This window comes from Notolabrus celidotus, chromosome 16, assembly GCF_009762535.1.
Source record: "Notolabrus celidotus isolate fNotCel1 chromosome 16, fNotCel1.pri, whole genome shotgun sequence".
NCBI lineage: Eukaryota > Metazoa > Chordata > Actinopteri > Labriformes > Labridae > Notolabrus > Notolabrus celidotus.
In genome coordinates, this window is record NC_048287.1 from 21,202,584 (window position 1) to 21,222,443 (window position 19,860).

Here is a 19,860-nt window from a genome sequence, read left to right on the forward strand (position 1 = left end):
CTTCTCCAATTATGCTCAACAAAGCTGAAATACAGAAAACAGAGCATAAACCCCTGTCACCTAAACACATAAATAATGCAGAATAACATCTCCTTGCAGAGCTTCGACATGTGTTAGGAAATAAATTAGTAACGTGATTACAATAACATCGTCTGATTCGAAAAGTCTGGAACAAAAATTTTGACTGATCAGCTCCCAAGCCGCCTCTGCTGGATTTCATTAGCCTGCGGTGGCTGTGACACTTGTTTGTGTTCCTCGCAGGTTGTTAAAGTCGTTTAGTACAGATGTATGCGTGTAGGTTACACGTTAGCAGGGCTTACTTGTGGACATGTGGTGCTGAGTTACCCTGCCATTAACTAGAGCTAAGACATACTCTAACCTCCACCTTACCCCAGAGAAGAAAAACCAGACACTGACTCTGGCTCACTCTGGATGCAAAATAAGTGAAACTAAATTAATCAAACATATTTTTCCACAATCAAAAAGCCTCAAATCCAAAAATTCATCCCTAGACGTGGACTATGGCAGACCTCACATACACCAGACATTTATCCCTGGAGGAGTCTGACATCTGGAGAGCAGCTGCCCTCAACTCTCCTCCTCTCCAGTCTAGCCCAACCTCTTCCTCTTGGGAATGAAGGCATTTCTTCGTCTGCAGCTCTACATACAACAACACCGCTCCACCATTATCCCTTTACGTAGCCCCACCCGCCTGAGGAACGCCCTCATAGTCTCTCCAAGCCCTAAATCTGGAACGGCTAAATTATACAGGAGAGACATTTTTGGGAACAGAGGCAGAGATAAAAAAAAAAGTACTGAGGCTTTGAATCCAGCTTTTTGCTTCCCTCTGAGGTGTGTCGATCTCTCAGTTTTCAACTCTTCCTCTGTCTTTATAGACGAAGAAGATGAAGACAGAAAAGGGATGGCTCATGGCTGGCTGACTGGCGCTGACGACAGCCGGCTGTGTTCTCCTCGCCTGGCAGATCTCAGATCAGACCACGGCCTCAGGAGCTGTGATGGGGAGCTATGTGGCACAGAGAGCTGATCAGACATCTGTCTACTACACTCTCACACACAGACACACACACACGCAGACACACACACGGAAAGGTTTCAACTGAGACAAGAGGAAGCCAGGGCTTCACCTCAGTCATTATAATGACGCCCTGGGATGTGTCACCCTGAATTTCAGTGGGTGCACACGTGTTCTTGTTTTGTCTTGTGTGAGGTGAGTTTTCGGGGTGTTTTTGTGACTCACTGACTTCCAGGAACATGTTGGCAACTTCTGGAGAAACGAGTTGCGTGAAAGCATGAAACTTTTTGAGTCCAGTCTGTAAACATGTCACTTTAAGTCTCATGGGGGCCCTGATTCAGAATCAACACCAGATTTCTACCAGGATAGTAATTCTTTTACTTTCTGCATCTCATTTACAAACCCTACTCTCACGGCTTCCCTCAGGGTCTGTCGAGGTAGGAGGCTGCCTGTGTTTGTGCAAAATTTTTACCTTTTACGCACAAGAATGTCTCCTGGGACTCTGGCCTTGATGACCTACAGATTTCACCCCTCTGCTCCTCTTGAAGAGATGCCAAGTCTAGATAAAACTGCTAGAGTTATATGAAAATACAGACAATACATTCCAGCTGTGTCTATCTAAAAAGCTCTATTCTGGTCTGTTTCCCCTCACTCTAGTAAATCCAAGCATGTCTGACCTGCCTGTCTGTCTGTGCTGACATGAGTAAAGCTTGATGTCTTTCTACAGTGTGGCGGTGCAGTGGGGGAGTAATTAACTGCTGCCTCACCTGCCTGAGGCAAGGAAGAGAGGGACAGGCAGGGAGAAGGAGGGAGGGAAATGTACAAACAGTGAGTTGAAAGTTTCAGAGCAGAGAGTGGAAGGACAGATAACTGTGTGTAAACTGGTTCTGGAGTAAAAGTTGCTAATGCATATTTTCTGATCGTCAACATCTGAATAAATGTAAAGCAGAGGAAGAAATGGAGCAGTCAGTGGTGGATGAGTAGGATGAATGAAGCTGCTGTCCCTTAAGTCCCCAAAAAGGAAACCAAGAAAAGCCACAGAACTCTTCATCCAGTTAGACTGGATTCATTTAGTCCATCTCTGCCAACATGCATCCTGTCTGGTGTGTTCTCAGGAGACATTCACCACAAAACATCCTCATTCAAAGCCGACATCCATACTTACAACTCCAGTCTAAGAACAGAACGTCTTGGGGACTGTGCTTCTTTGCAAAACAGGAAATAGTCTATTTTCTTTTCAAAGGTGTACCCACAGGGCACACATGTTCCAGCTGTTTGGAAGGAAAGGCAAAACGGGGATTGTGGGTCAAATGGCCATGTTGTTTCTGAAGGGGGACTCTGGGGCAGAGTAACTGTGTGATACTTTTGGAGGAGGCCTCCTGGGAGGATCAAAACAGGAAAAAGGCCGTAGTAGAAACGTTGGTGCCCAAACCCCGGCTTTCAATCAGTGTTCTGACACAATGGAGACAAGAGCCGTCACAGAAACAAGCTGGACCACCAGAGACACCAAAAGGAAGCGAAAACAAACGGCCAACTGCTGACATGAAATACTGCTCTGTGGTGTGCCTTCAGATAATCACCCATTTCTATTATTTGCACATTTCCTGGCCTTGTTTTCGCAACCGCATGACAAACACACGTAACGGTACATTAGGAAAGCGAAGGCTGATCCTTGAGACTTCTGCAAGATGGATCGTGTGTTTGGCAACGCTTGATTTTGTTCCCACAGTGATTGATGGGTCATTGACGACACACACACGTATCCTGGAACACACTGAGTGAGCCAACCCAAGGTGGACTCTGTCCCTGAGCCCCTAATTGGTAAATCCTCAGTGTGCTTGTATCCTTCGAGGTCAAGCGAGCTTTATCTTTTTACAGTTTTGCTGAGGATATTTACACGCAGTCCGAGGGGAATTTCATCAATCAGTGCTGCTATTGATTTCCTTTGCGCTTAGCGGCCGAGGCTAATCTCTAATTTAGCAGGGAAACATGGCTATCTCTATTATTAACTACAGTAAAGGTCACAAGTGATGTTTATGTGCACAGCAGGGCCACCATGCTATTAGTGCAGTAGTCAGAAGTATCAGGTTTAAACAGGCTACAATTGGTCTTCATAAAGTCACAAACAAACAAACAGAGGGGGAAAGTGAAAGTCTGATTAAAGGAAGACTCTTTTGTTAGTATGTTTACTCCCTTTGTTGTTCACACTTAAAAGAAATAAGATGATGAACTTTCCATGCAATCGACAATGTACTGGACTATTAGTTCTGCTGGAGGCCTCTTGGAAACAACGGTGTCTGCCACAAGAAGGACTGTGCTGCAGAGTGAAGCCAATCGGTAAGTGTGAAAAACTGCAGATCTCAAGTATCCACTTGAAGCAGGCTCCAAAAGCCGAGGAAACCTCATGAGAGTCCAAAGTAAAATCCCCATTTCTCACAGCAGAAATCGCCTGGTACAAAAAATGGCTTTGGGATACCTTAATGCTTCAAATTTGTTTCATCAAGACAGCTCACCTGCCATGGTGATAAATGGCCAAAAGATATGCATAACTAGGCATAATAGGGGGTGTGGCTGGTTTGACTGACAGGTGGGCAACTTGCAACTGTTTTTTCAGGTGACCAGGCTGCGGCCTAAGTTCCTCCTCTTTGCCAGTTTCTGTTGTGGTTGGAAGATCAATTCAGGATTTCCAAAATGGCACCTGCTAAATTCGGGCTTCATTACTATTCTTTCCTCATTCTCTAAGCTTTTTGCAGTCAATAGTCCAGTCTTAGTCGTTCTTGTATGCAGATTTTGTCACTATACTTTTGAGGAAATCCTGGCTTTCTAATCCCTTCAAGTTTCCTAGTTCTTCTTTCAACTCTTGGCAAAAAGTTGTAGTTTCTTAAATGTTTCTTAAATTCTTAAAACCTTACATACAGGCAAATATCTATGACCAGGCACAGATTGCACATCTGGAGCACCAGGACATTTCCCTTGGCCAGAGGGGCTATTTAGCCTACCGTGAGCAGTCTGTGAGCAGCAAGATTGAGTGAATAGAGCTCTCTGAATGCACACATCATCTTATGCGTGTGCGACTCTTATAGTAGGTTTATTCTACACAGCCAGCTGCTGTAGTGTCCTGGGCATCGCAATTAGACAGAGGAAAGCCCTTTACTGCAGACATGGTGAAATGCAACAAAGTAAGCGACAAGGTCCCCTAACCTGGTCCCAGTAAGGCAACAGGTTAGTTTACACATGCCCAACATGACTAGCTATGTAGCCATGCTAATAACAGTATGAAAAAACAGCCTGAAGGCTACGCAGCGAACAAGCCTCCCTGTGGAGGAATTGAATCATAGCAATAATGAATGCAACAGAGTGATCATTTAACATTGATGTTAGTGTTTTAACCAGTCAAAAATAGCAAAAGCTAAAGAAAGTGTTTACAAACTGTGGAACTAGGGACATAATTAGCCCACACAGTAAGTGGTTTATGTGGACAGGGTGGCCTGGGATGGAGTCAAACCCCTCCACACACACACCCTCCCAATTTGGTGGTCCATTTGAGCTGCTAATTTTCCGGTCCCTCCCTCTGATCTGCCAGTGCCACTGCTGCTCTGCACCTGTGCTGCACTTAAACTTTCCAGCCCCAGCATCCACCTGCAGGCTCCAGCTACAGAGAGTTTAGGATATTGTCTCATCTCTCTTCAATTTCTGCATGTAAAATAAATCTGCGAGGAGTGATGAGGTCGGAGCCTAGACGGCAAATACAAACAACTGTCTGCTGCCGGATTAAACAACATGAGTTGTCTGATGCATCAAAAACAGTGTTTCATCCTAAATTCATGCGCATTTGATCACATCTTACCTCCGATTGCAGTACACCTGGAGATGATCTCCCACAGCACGAGAGCCATGGAGTAAACATCGGCCTGTTTGAAAGACTCTATGTTTTCGAGGTTGATTCTGGACTCCAGCACCTCAGGGGCCATGTACCTGGCTGTTCCCACCTGAGGAGATACACAGGGGAAATATGAGTGTGTTTTCAGAACATCACAATGTATCATTTATGTCTTAAGCTGGATGCAACAGTTGAAGGGAGCTGGTAAACCACAAAACAAGGCTATTTTTTTTAACCAATTATTACATCTATTCGAGTAAACACAAGTATTATTGTTAAAGGGTGTCCTTACTAACAGTGAGTGTTATTTACCTGCTGTGGTAATGTGTCATATTATATTTACTTGAATTAAACTATGTTTGATGTTTAACATAATTGGAAAAACAAAGGTAGCTCTGCGATCAACAACATGTCGCTTGTCTGCACAAAATAACTACCTTGGAAAATGAGTTCACCGCTGCTCTCTTGAAAATGCATTGAAGGAATTACAATGCATTAGGTGTGCTGCGCAGCAAAGGGTGAAGCCTTTTTCATAATGACTCATTCTCATAACAGAGTGTAATATGACTCTTGCCTATTACATCAGGGTAATGAGTCCATTAAGAATCAATCAGGCCTGTTTGTTATGTGAGTATAATATAACATCAACCCTAAGACCATTTACAACACTGTTTCTTTCAGAATTATCCATCGAGGGGGAGATAGAGGGAGGGCATAATATTTAGAGACGGTGTCCCCGAGTGATGAGATCAGGAATGAAGGTTTGATTGATAGCGCAGCTCTTTTCACGGTCTGATAACTTCAGAGATATGAACCACAGGGTTCGATTAGTTTGTGTCTGGGTGCCAGTGCATATTATAACAGAAGAGATTTCTTTTTATATCTCTATGGGGATAAAAGCCAAGAAAAACTAAATAAAGCCCCACATATTTGGGATTAAAAGGTTTTACCTGCCCACTGTTGGCTAACTCATCCACAGACAGAGTGTTGTCCAGGCGAAGTGCAAGGCCAAAGTCACACAGGCAACACGTCAGGTCGCTTTTCACCAGTATGTTGGAGCTCTTAATGTCTCTGTGAGCGATAGGAATCTTGTAGCGTCCGCAGAGGGTGTGGTCACTGTGGAGGTGAGCCACTCCTTCTGTTAGCGAGCTCCCCAGCATCCACAGGTCGTGCCAGTCGACGATATGGTGGATCAAGTATTCTTGTAGATTCCCTCTTGGGTGGTAGGCTGTTATCAACCAGTACTGTCTCTGCACCTTCCTCTCCTCTGCTGTCAGGAAGTGAAGCACATTTTCATGCCTCAAATCAGCATCTGAGAATATCTCCTTCTCATTCTTCCATGATGCATACTCCTCATATGAGAAAATCTTAATAGCAACAGTCTCGAAGCCTTGCTCCTCGCTCACTGAAGAACCCTGCTTCAGTTTGGCTTTGTAAACTTCTGCAAAGCGTCCTTTCCCGACCAGGGTCTCCAGCTCAATGGGGAGTAGCTCCGTGTTGTGGTTGAGGTTGTTGGCGTGTGTGGAGCTGCTGTCTGAGCCTTCGTCGTCTATCATGATGGCGCGAGCGTCGCTGAAATCCATCGGGGCACCCTTCTTGCGTCTGGAGCTGGCTTGACGCTGGCGGTAGACCCGATAGACGTAGAAGGAAGTGATGACGAAGACAGCCATGACCAGCAGAGGCACTAGGCTCACCAGGATGACTGCAACCACCTGGGAATCCATGTCTGGGGGGGACAAAAGTTAAAGGATGAGGATGATGCCCAACTTTAGATAGATGGTTTAAAGCTGTCCACATAAGTAGGTATAAAAATAATGTAAAAAATTATATAATTCGTGATGCAAAGATATGAAACACATAAAGAACTGTTTGACTGTTTTAGCCTCTTTCAGCCCTATGTTTTGGTTTTACACCAGGCTTATTGTTCGGTCAGCTCTCACAGCTCTCATCAACCTTGTTTATTCACGCAGTTGATGTCAGCAAATACAAAGTGTCTGTATCCCATTAGAATAAATATACATATCCAAACCACAGACTGACAAACTTAGCAATTTTCCAGGAAACAATGCAGAGCACTTTGCAGCTTAAAGCGCCTGTGAGTGACATTTAGTTTGTGTTGATTCTGACGCCCACTGTGGACAAAAGTACCTCTTATCTCATTTGCATTTTAAGGTCATAAGGAAGGATTAACGTTAATTTCCCTACATTTTGTAGAGGATAAAAACAGTCCTCAGAGGAGCTTTAAGTAGCAGATATTATCATAAGGAGTGGTGTTGCCCCTAATAAGAGCTAAAAAGGAGAGAGCGAAATCATTCGTTATCTACTAGACCAGGGGTGTCCAAAGTATGGCCCGGGGGCCAATTGCGGCCCAAGGTCCATTTATTGATGGCCCCAAGCTTCCATCTTAAAACGTGTTATTTATAGCACAGATATTAATCACATTCTGAATCATCTGTACATTTGCAGTTTCTTTCAAGTGCACAAACAAAACCAAAGTCAATCCAGAAACGTCTCAAAAAGCTTCATATGGACTACTTGTATAAAGCCAAAGCACTTGGAACTCTGCAAGACGGCAATAAAGAAGAAAAACAAGAACTCTTAAAGTTGACAGGTTTTCAAATTAATGTTTTTGTCATGATGTGAAAATGTTCTTGACACAAAAGAGGACACAAGACAAGATCAAAATTATGAAATTGTGCAGAAAAGGCAAAATTTGGTGAATAAAAATAGTTTAGAACTCAGGAAAATAATTATTTAGTTCTTAAATTGTTGTCTGCTGCTCAGAAAAGTCTTAAAAACAACATGAAAAAGAAGTGTGGTGAAATCCAGATCACGATCCTGCCATAGGAAAATAATGATACAATATTTTTCCCACATTGCCCGACCATTTTCCTCCAGAAGAAGATAATGTTTGCTAATGTTTACGTGGCTTATGGAGAACTGAGGACTTCCTAGTTACTGTTTTATTGAGAAAAAAATTAAAATAATTGTTATTAAATAGAGATTTGATAGAAAACTTAGGATTCTAAAGTCTCAGTAGGAGCCACTGGCCCTGAGTTATTCTGACAACATCATATGTGGCCCTCTTTGAAAAAAGTTTGGACACCACTGTACTAGACAGTGCACTATGTAGTGAATAAGCTGTTTCGTAGTGCTGTCTGGCTTTGGAGAGAGAATTATTATACCCTATATAGTGGACTCATTGTATCCCACAATGCATTGTGAAAAGTAGTCTACAACCCATGGTCACTAACCAAGAAATCTATGCAATATCTAAACTGCTCAGTGCTCTAAGTGGACATATTGATTTGAAGTAAGTAGAGTAAGTAGAATCGGATGTTTTGACATTTTACAGGAGTAAATAGTAAATAATTTTTTATGGAGTACTATTACATTGTCCTCGTGGTGATCAATGTCAGGAGAATACAGTCTGCATGTATGAGACAAATAAAGTAATTGTGTTAAATATGATTAAGGAGTCTTATTTTTAATCTCCAGCTGGTGTTTAAATGTGCAACAGAAAAGATGTCACCAGTCGCGAAACACCACATAGTGTCTATAATGTTTTTTATTGAGCTAATTTTACAGTCCACTGAATTCAACTCACTATGTAGAGAGTAGGGAATGAGTTTGGGATTTCACACACAATCATAGTTGCATTCAACAAGTGGTTATAGAAATTACTCCAAATGACTCTAATGAATGTGTATAAAATGTATATTTCAATGTAACTGCCTGTACACTTGGGACCAAACACAATAAATGCAGGTTTGAAAGTTCTTTCTCAGCCTAGGAAAAGAAGTTTAAAAAATACTACAACTCAAGATGTGCTAAGTAGTTGATCTGTATATTCTAATTAAATCACTTAAACGTTAGAAGCAGATGGAGTTTGCCATTTACTGAAGAAAATACTCACAGACTAGGAACAGCTGCTACCTAGAGTTAATTTTTTAACCACTTACTTTTACATTTTTTGGATTTGTGGTGAACATTCTGTGAGCCCTTTAAAAACACTGTAATTTTCCACTTGTGCATTCTGGAATGAATATGAATACAAAAAAACAATTTGTCCTCAGGAATAAAAATAAATGAAAGTTGGATTCCGTCTCGGCAGATTGTATCAGCAGCATCCAGTTAGGAGTAAATTAATATTCCTAGAACAGCGGGGCAACCTGACCCCCCCTGTGGAATGTCTGGAAGCATCTGAAAGCTAAAGTTAGCGCCTGGGCCACAAAGGCAAAGTGCTCCAAACCCTGACCCAGTCGACCGCATATTGTTTCTCTTTATAGTGTGTCTGATTCTTATAATTTTAGACCTGGTGTGTCTGAGCTGCTACGGTTTTGGCAAACAGTGAAAGTTTACGCTTGTGCCGTGTTTATGGACGAGATTTTGAGGCTGCAGTCGTAAAAGAAGACATATAAAACTAGACAGAAAACCTAAATTGGTCCACAGTTTGATGAGATCTAAATTTAATCTTTTTATATGGTGTCTACTTGTATAAGTGCCACATAACTTTCAATCTAGCTGAGGACTTGGGTTGCAACATATTAGATTGTTTTCTGGAAGCAGAAATGTGCTCAGATACTCACCATTCTGCTTAAGAAGTGATATGAAACTCATTTATGAGGAAATCGTAGACGTGAAAGAGGAGTTGAGAAGCGTTGAAATAAAGGAGGAGGTGACTGCCCAGTCAAGCCCTCTGGTTCTCTCTGTTTTCTTTTTACTAAACAGGAAACCACATGTCTGAAATCCTCAACATGGCCCCAGACAGTTTGTTTTTATTTTCACAGAGTGAGAAGCCATTTCTCACAACAAATCTGTCACTGTGCCTCCTAAACTCACTCAGTTTTGGCAAATCCCTCACACAAAGTATGAATTATTGACTGTTCAGGGGTAAGGGCTCTGTGTGTGGCTAATTTGTGAATTATAGTGTCATGAGAATCGGGGAGACTGGTTCAGCTAGTTAAAGCCCATTGTTTGAGAATTTTTTCTAAAAATGTGGGGGCCCTAAATTTGTTTTTCTGAATTGAAAGCATGCTTTATATCTTGGAAAATACACAGCAAGTTTGATTGGTTTCAGTATGTTGCCTTAGATATGAAGTAAGGGACAATGGAGGGTTAGCTTAGCATAAAAACTGGAAACAGGGCCTGACTGTCTAAAAAAATAGCTCAGTATCTTCTCAAACTTAATCAGGTTAAAAAAAAACCAGATAATCACTGCTCTCAGCTGAGGTAGCTTTGCTCAACCCACCTGGAAACACAGATTTGATTTTTCTAAAGAAGAACAGACTGATCAAATTATTTGTGATGAAGTCATGTGTGAGCTTTGTTTGAAATAATTGTATAACCATACAAACAGGCAAGCGATTCCCTGTGTTTAAGCTTAGCCAGCTGAATCCCAGATCCATGTCCATATTAAACAGTTCAGCATATGTATGGTACACACAGAGAACGTAATGAAAATTAGCATGATTAAAGATTATTGAACTTAAACTAGAAGCTCTACTGGTAGATTCATGATTCTTACATATTTACAACAGTTGCTGTTTTTGATTAAAGGTCTGTCTTGTCAAGCTTCTCGTTACCTAGTTTGATCCTTGAATCTTTCTTGCAAGCACCAATCTATAAATGTGATCCTGATAACATATGTGAAAGCCCTATTAGCCTTAATGTGAAATAGTTCTGAAATCAGCTGACATGTGACAAACAACTCAGCACTTCCTCCAACTTGTGTCCTATTTTTTTTTTCAGCGTCCCATATTTATCCTCCAGCGATGGGAAAAAATAATCCTGTAAGCAAGAGTTCAATCAGTGCCACAAATTGAGCTACAATGAGACACAACTCATATGCTAGTGGAATTAATCTAGATTTACTGGTATTGTTGCCTCTCAGTTGTTATTTCTGCCAGAGCTCCTTCATTACAACACTGTCTCATGTAAGTCACTGAGAAGTTACGGGGAACAGACACAGACATTCTCAGCAGCAACCCGCTGTATTTCCATTACGTGGTTTGCACTGTGCAGATGCTTTCAATTTGGCTCTCGGTGCGGAGCCAGGTCGCGGAAATGTACCTCAGTGTTATTATTGCCTGGATGCTGTAGTCAAAATACATCTGATTCCAGGGCCATGTTGTAACTAGATTCTAAAGTCAATGTTTCCTGAGCCTGTTTATAATCATGTATCTGGAGAGCGTTACAGTGCACATATGTTAGCATTCATGCATGACGCCTTACACGACAAGCTGATAGAAAGTGGCATAATAGCATTAGGTATACCATGACTATGACATTAACGTGTTATGTAGGACAGATGTGTGAAACAACAAGTCCTTTCTGCTGCATTGCTCAACTTTGAGAGAAATTTACAGCACTTGTGCAAAGTAATAGATAAATACAAAGAGCAAACATAACTTTGTATAGTTATGCAAAATTGGGGTTATGAACACCTTGCTGCCCTTTAAATGAAATGTGAAGTAAAAAGATTGATAGCACTCTTCTGTGCTTCTCTGGAAGTAAATGTGTGCCGCACTTGTATCAGTTTGCCTCAACTCCGCTGTCCCACATTATATTATATTGTATTGTATCATATTGTATCGTTCCCTATCCTACCTTAACGTATCGTAAAAAATCCTACTGTATCATTTCGTATTCCCATTGTATCGTTTCATACTGTTTTGTATCATATACGTATCGTATCATATTGTATTGTGAAACATTATGTAATATTGTACTGTATCCTATCCTACCATTTCCTATCATATCATATTGTATCATTTCTTATCCTACAGTATGGTATCATTTCATATCCTACTGTATCGTATTGTTTCCTACTGTATTGTATCTTATCATATCATTTCCTATAGTACTGTGTAATATTGTATTGTATACTATCCTACCAGATCGTATCATATCACTTTGTATCGATTCCTATCCTACAGTATCATATCTCATCATATCAATTATCGTATCGTATTCTACCGTATCGTTTCCTATCATATTAAATCGTATCCATGGTTCCCACTCTTTTCCAGAGATCATTTTCCAGGACATTTCCAGGACATTTTCAGTGATGATCAAGCTGGTATGACAGTCTAAATTTAGTCCCCAATTTAGTTCCTAAACAGTTTAATATGTTCCTCTCAGTGGAAGTCTACATTGAAAGACATGCAGTCTATGGCTATCAATGAAATCATCTCTTACATGCTTAAAAATGATGGCAAATTGATTACAGAATAATGCAACCACAGATGTACAGCACTTCACTTTATTAGTGCAACCAAGTAACAATGATGGCCAACATCTCAGCTTTCTCTTTTCTCAAAAAAATATAAAATTGAGCAAAGAAGAAAACAAAAGAGCTAGCAAAGGAATCAGGAAGCTGCCTTACTGAAATAATTAAATAATAATAATGATCAGAGGATCAGTGCAATAATGACCTTAATAGAATTGAATGACAAAAATGGCCACAAATGTTTCTCAACTCAACTCAGCAGGATGAATATCATGATTAAGCAGGTATATTTTGAGTCTAAGTGGTCGATATAAAACAAAGCAAATGTCATGTTTTTTATTTGAGTTACCGTAAACTGAAAAAATCTCACCGGTGTAAAGACGCTCTCTGTATTTGAAGATCTCTCAGAGATTTCAAAAAATGTAAACTGTCTTCCTGCATGGCGATGTCTATTATGATCACCGATGTCTACAACGTGGAGTTTCTGTGCAGCTGTGTCGCTCTTTTTGTTCTGTTTGTTTTCACTATCAGGAGTTTGCACTCCTACAAGCTAGAGCAGGGGTTCTCAAACTGTTTGGAGCCAGGGACCCCTTACAGGTGAGAAGATTGTCCAAGGACCCCCTCATAATTGTAACACAGATTAAACACATTAGTGATGTGTCATGATCAAAAGCTGCGGCTCTGAGAGCCGATGCTTTATAGTGAATCAGAAGAGCCGGCTCACATCCAGAGAGAGCCGGCTCACAGTTTGCTCCTTTCCCTGCTTAGCTCTCTCAGTGCTCAGACCCAGCTCTGCTCACAGCAGAACTTTGTTTTGATTGGTCAGCATGGCGGCCATGCGGCCAATCACATGTGAGGATATAGGATACAGGTGATGGAGGGGAGGCTGTGTATCGTGGCTTCATCTATTCCTTCAGAGAGGGTTAGGGTTAGGGTTCTTCTCAAAGACCGGGCAAATACTCATTGAGAGGAGAAACCGGATCAGCCAATCCAAGCTGAGGGATCGGATTTTTCTCAATGCCAACCTGAGGACATTAATAAGGTTTGATCATGTTTGGTTCTGGTTCTGTTCCTTGAGTTTGGTTCTGGTTCTGTTTTCTTGAGTTTGGTTCTGGTTTTGGTTCAGTTTGCTTGAGTTCAGTTCTGGTTCGGTTCTGGTTCGGTTCTGGTTCGGTTCTGGTTCGGTTCTGGTTCGGTTCTGGTTCTGTTCTGTTCGTTTCTGGTATGGTTCTGGTTCGGTTCCGGTTCGGTTCTGGTTCAGTTCTGGTTCGGTTCCGGTTCGGGTCTGGTTCGGTTCTGGTTTGGTTCTGGTTTGGTTCTGGTTCCGGTTCGGTTCTGGTTCAGTTCTGGTTCAGTTCTGGTATGGTTCTGGTTCGGTTCCGGTTCAGGTCTGGTTCGGTTCTGGTTTGGTTCTGGTTTGGTTCTGGTTTGGTTCTGGTTCAAGTCTGGTTCGGTTGTGGTTCCGTTCTGGTACGGTTCTGATTCGGTTCGGTTCTGGTTCGGTTCTGGTTCGGTTCCAGTTCGGTTCTGGTACGGTTCTGGTACGGTTCTGGTTCGGGTCTGGTTCGGTTCTGGTTCGGGTTCGATTCTGGTTCGGGTTCAGTTTGGTTCTGGTAGGGTTCCGGTTCGGTTCCGGTTCGGTTCTGGTTGAGTTTGATTCTGGTTCTGTTTGCAAGAATGAGGTTCTGGTTCTGTATGCTTAAGTTAAGTTCTGATTCTAACCCTAATCATAACCCTAACCCTAATAAAAACCCTAACCCTAACCCTAACCCCAACCCTAACCCTAATCACAACCCTAACCCTAACCCCAACCCTAACCCTAATCACAACCCTAACCCTAACCCTAATCAAAACCCTAACCCTAACCCTAACCCTAATCAAGACCCAAACCCTTATCACAACCCTAATCAAAACCCTAACCCTAACCCCAACCCTAATCAAAACCCTAACCCTAACCCTAATCACAACCCTAATCCTAACCCTAACCCTAATCAAAACCCTAACCCTAACCCTAATCAAAACCCTAACCCTAACCCTAATCAAAACCCTAACCCTATCCCTAATCACAACCCTAACCCTAATCACAACCCTAATCCTAACCCTAACCCTTATCAAACCCTAACCCTAACCCTATCCCTAATCACAACCCTAACCCTAACCCCAACCCTAATCACAACCCTAACCCTAACCCTAATCACAACCCTAACCCTAACCCCAACCCTAACCCTAACCCTAACCCCAACCCTAATCACAACCCTAACCCTAATCAAACCCCTAACCCTAACCCTAATCACAACCCTAACCCTAATCAAACCCCTAACCCTAATCACAACCCTAACCCTAACCCCAACCCTAACCCTAACCCCAACCCTAACCCTAATCACAACCCTAACCCTAATCATAACCCTAACCCTAATCACAACCCTAACCCTAACCCTAATCACAACCCTAACCCTAACCCTAATCACAACCCTAACCCTAATCCTAACCCTAACCCTAACCCTAATCAAAACCCTAACCCTAACCCTAATCACAACCCTAACCCTAACCCTAATCAAAACCCTAACCCTAACCCTAATCATAACCCTAACCCTAACCCTAACCCTACTCACAACCCTAACCCTAACCCTAATCACAACCCTAACCCTAATCACAACCCTAATCCTAACCCTAACCCTTATCAAAACCCTAACCCTAACCCTAACCACAACCCTAACCCTAACCCTAATCACAACCCTTACCCTAACCAAAACCCTAACCCTAACCCTAATCCTAATCACAACCCTAACCCTAACCCTAATCACAACCCTAACCCTAACCCTAATCAAAACCCTAACCCTAATCCTAACCCTAACCCTACTCACAACCCTAACCCTAATCACAACCCTAACCCTAATCACAACCCTAACCCTAACCCTTATCAAAACCCTAACCCTAACCCTAATCACAACCCTAACCCTAACCCTAATCACAACCCTAACCCTAACCCTAATCAAAACCCTAACCCTAATCATAACCCTAACCCTAATCACAACCCTAACCCTAACCCTTACCCTAACCCTAATCCTAATCCTAGGATCAGGGTGAGAATGATTTTGTAACAGAATAAATGCACACAATTGGTCAGTTATAAGGCTTCTCATAAAAACACTGTCAAAGGGTTTTCAACACAAACCATTAGTTTTTGCAAAGTTAAGGTAAAACATACGGCTACAAGAGATCCTAAATGAAGAGCCGTTCGGGAGTTGAAAGAGCCGGCTCTTCTTTGGGAGCCGAGTTTAAAGAGCCGGCTCTCTGAAAGGAGCTGAACTTCCCATCACTAAAGCACATGCTTACTACCATTTGCACTCTTAGTTTCCCTTGGAACTATTTGTATTGTAAAACGTATCAATGTAAATACTTCAGACCTGTACCATAGTGATAAACAGATAACACTTCAATTTGAATCATGTAAATACCACTTGTATCCTTTGAAACAGAGGGTCATTTCATTCCTTGTGGACTCAACATGACAGCATTTATACTTTTCAAGTAATTGATCTTAAACGCTTTCAGAAAATTAACAGGAGCAAGACTCACATATCCCTTCAGACACCAAATGGTATCAGAACAATGGTGTATGCTGTTTGTAATGACACAGCACAATTTTATAATTTATTAGAAATGTATTCAAATTATTTCACAGACCCCCACGCTATGGTTCGCAGACCCCCAGGGGTCCCAGGACCCCACTTTGAGAACAACTGAGCTAGAGTAAGGTAATTGAGCCAAATGTACCATAAAACATGAACAATATACCCCCGTTTTCTGTGAATGCATGATTATGAAGTGAAGGAGAAAAGATGTGAAAAAAGTTGTGCAGTGTCGCTGTCTTTTCCAGCACAGCGTGCACTCAACTTCAATGAATGGGGATGTGTTTTGTTAATTGGGTCAGGTCACATGCAGCCATGTTGGAATAATTTTCCAGGACTATATGTGATTTTCCAGGACATTTTACTTTTTCTCCCATTTTCCAGGTGTTTTCCAGTACTGGAAAACTGGTCAACTGTTTTCCAGGTTTTCCAGGTTTTCCAGGACGCGTGGGAACCCTGGTATTGTATCGTATCCTACTGTATTGTATCGTATTGTTTCCCACCGCATCAATTCCTACTGTATCGTACCGCATCATATCACATTGTATGGTCCTGTGGAGCTCACAGTGCCATGGGAGGAGGGGTTGGAGGCTGCCCAAGAGAGAAAGAGGGCAAAATATGCAGATTTGGTGGCAGAGTGTAGGGAAGGAGGATGGAGCGTAAGGCTCTACCCAGTGGAGGTGGGGGCTAGAGGCTTTGTTGGAGCTTTAACAACACGGCTACTCAAAGACTTGAGGTGTCTGGGAGCTAGGCTGCACAAGGCAACCAGGGAGCTCTCAGAGGAGGCCGAAAAGGCAAGCTTCTGGCTATGGCAGAGAAGAAGGAACAAAATATCGGGGGCAAGCAGCTCCTGAAGAAGGTTAGCTGCAGCGAGTGTCAGGGAGACGTCCCTGTTCACTGCCCCGCCACCAAGAGATGTTCTGGGCTAAGGAGCAAAACATCTATGAGCGGTGGTCCCCAGCTGATGACCCTGCAGCTAACCTAAACAGGCACCGGTGGAGGTGCGGCAGGCTGAGGGCCATGCAGGAAGAACATCTACCTGTAAAACAAAGTATTGTATCCTATCGTATGGGGGCTTTTATCTTAGTTCAACTTAGTATGGAGACTGGAAAACAGGGGATACAGCTATCCCGACTTGTAGCAGTCGTTTTGTTATTGACTTATTTAGTTTGCTACTTACAGTTACAATACAATAACCTTCAATAACACAAGCTAGCTGCAAAACACATGATCTCGTCCTAATGCAAAGCTAAGCAAACCAACTACTAGCTGTCTTTCTTTATTTAACTTAAAAACATGACAATAGTTTAATCACGTCATGTGAGCGACAAGCACATTCCTGTAATATGATGAACATTTCTGTACAGTCGAGAGTTTGTTGTCACTGCATGTTATTGAGCGGTTAGAAACATTTGAAATATCCTGAGCAGGGTAGATGCATCTTACGAGATACTTGTATGATTTTGAAAGGTCAAATCGACAAAAGAACCCAAGGTAGGAGAAAGTAACTTAAAAGTTCAAGGGGTGGATAAGACGGTGAAATCATTGTGTCTTAACTCACTTGAGTTGAAGAAGATTTGTTCATTGCACTCGTCCTGAGAGCAGGAGCAGATAAAGAACTGTGATCCCATGCCCTTCCTCTCTTTCATCTCACACTTGCTGTTGTTGTAATCCTCCAGGACCAAGCCGTACAGCTTCTGAGACGGGCTGTGGCAGACCGTATCAAAGGTGATGTTGTCATCGTTGTTCCTCCTTGGAAAGAGAAAAACACAAATAGAAAATGCTGCTATTTACTGGATTAAGCTTGATTTGTGCTCTTTGGCAGAGAGTTCAGCTTTCGACAGATCTGTATTAAAATGTAACAAGGCAAGGTTGGCATGTCTACAGTTGTGCAAATAGAGCAATTTTTCAGTCATGCAGTGATAAAATGGTTACTGTAAAAGTCAAATTTGTCTCTTTCAGCAGTCTACAGTCTCAGCAGTATGTAAATGACTGAACATAGAGGTCGCATTTACAAAGAGCAACATTTTCAAACGCCATCACAAACAGGAAACAAGGAAAACCCTGAAACTGCACAAATATACATATTAAAATTTCGCTTCCCTGCTGAGCAGCTATGTGAGAAACATTTTAAAGAGGTAGTGCCGTCCATATGTCATTAGCTTTCTGCTGACCTCAGCTTCTAACATGCCCGCAATGCTGCTATTATAATGAGAGACAGCAGCATGGCCTTAAGCTTTTAACACCAACACAAATCTGCTTCCTGCTGCTTTTCACATTGAAAGTCAGATTCGATGTTGATAGGAGGTTAAGGTGTTGGCATGCTGGCATAATCCAGCTCACTGACAGAGTGTTCAGAGGAAAAGGTCAATTCGTGGAAGACAGTGTAGTGCCTTTTCTGAGAGACAAAAGATACCTGATCTGATTAACAAATAAGTATGTTGGCCGCTCATTTTCTTACATGTTTATTTTACAATATGATTACCTCTTTGTTTATAAATGTCCAGATCCATTTTATATCATGACACTCACCAGATACTGACACACACATCATCGTCATTTGGGCAGATGGACGTGATGTCACACTCCACCTTGCAGCTCCCTTTCCCTGTGCAGTTGGTTTTCCGCACATCACAGAACTTGCACAGTCTTCTTACTTTCATTATATTGGACTCTAGTAAAAGAGAGGTGTAGAGAGAAAGACAAGACTGTGAAACAGAGTAAAAATGTCAAGATGTCCTCTGCAGGCAGTATAAAATAGAAAGGTCTTGTCATCTTGAATTTGTTTTTTTAATTTGTCACCATCTAGTTTTTCAGGAGCAAGAGGTGATGGTATTTGAAGATTACCATTGAATGCAAAAAAGAAAGATGACACTTTTCTGATCACTTATTCTGGAGGTTTTTCCCTCCAGTCTATATTCTTGCTTGTGTTGTACGTAGCTTTGGATAAAAGTGTCTGCTAAATGAAATTGTAGAATTGTAGAATATCGGTTTAAAGCAGACACTCCTAATGTTTTTTGTTGTGGCAACTCAATCCTCCTTTATTCTACTAACCTGGTGCACACAGCACCGCCTTAGTTTTATTAGTCAACAGAGTTGTCTGACCTGTATATTAGTTTTAAAGCTTGGCCCATGTCCCATCTGCTAACATGAAGGAGGCAGACCTCAAAACTGCAGCCAGTGAGTGAGTAGGAGGCACTCTCAAGTCTTTTGGCTTCACTTTGTGGGAGCCGTCATGTCATCTATATATACAGTCTATGATGAAGAAATGTTTATTTACATCTCAATCTCAATCTAGTCCATTTTACTCCAAATGGGATGATAATTATGAAATGAACTTCATGGTGTAGTTAAGATAACTTGAGAGCAGCCATCAAAAACATCAACTCATCACAAAAATATTTTCTGACTTCATCATTCTACTGGGAAAATAGGTCATTTATTCATCTGACTCACAATCAGACTTCTTTGAGTAAACAGATCAGTCGCCCCCTGTTAGTCAGTTTAGGTGAATGATTCAACTTTGAAACGGTAAGGTGAAATCCCCTCCAATGAACAGCCCATGAGTATCCCGCTAACAACCTAATAGTGACTAAAGCCAATTTTCTTTTATTTCATTCGTTGGACTCACCAGCTTTAACAAATTATCATTTAAATACAAAATTCCTTGTAGATAAATATATCTCCATATACTAGCACGAAAAGCAATAAAAATCCAACATTTAATTAAAGAGTAGGAGTAGTTTGGAATTTTTCAATAAGTAAAAGCTATTTTTTTCAACAAAACCACAAGAAAATCCAAACTATTTCATCCTAGAGGGCCGGACAGATTTTTCCCCTGTGAGTCTGAACAATAAGAGCAAAGCGCAGTGGCATCCACCTTCTTTGGTCTTGTTCAGACTTGACTTTGCCGGCAGGCAGGCGTGCAGGCAGGCAGGCAGACCCATATCAGTGAGACAGACAGGATTGTGTGATGAGTGCCTGTGGGTTTGATAATCATCTAAGGAGACAACTGGCAGACAGGCAAGAACAACAAACAAAGGAGATGCGAATGCATCCCCTCGCTGAGGAGTCTCTAATTTGT

At 41.8% G+C, this 19,860-nt stretch overlaps 1 protein-coding gene across 2 annotated transcripts in view; it reads right to left on the reverse strand.

The window, feature by feature from the left end:
• Window positions 1-19,860, reverse strand: part of LOC117828471 (TGF-beta receptor type-2-like) — a 44,418-nt gene that overhangs the window by 10,441 nt on the left and 14,117 nt on the right. For both annotated transcript variants that reach the window (XM_034705627.1, XM_034705628.1), the window contains exons 2-5: window positions 18,309-18,450; window positions 17,338-17,528; window positions 5,864-6,639; window positions 4,881-5,022 (exon numbers count right to left, since the gene is read on the reverse strand). In XM_034705627.1, the coding sequence (XP_034561518.1) occupies window positions 4,881-5,022; window positions 5,864-6,639; window positions 17,338-17,528; window positions 18,309-18,450 (1,251 nt within the window). The remainder of the gene's footprint in view (window positions 1-4,880; window positions 5,023-5,863; window positions 6,640-17,337; window positions 17,529-18,308; window positions 18,451-19,860) is intronic.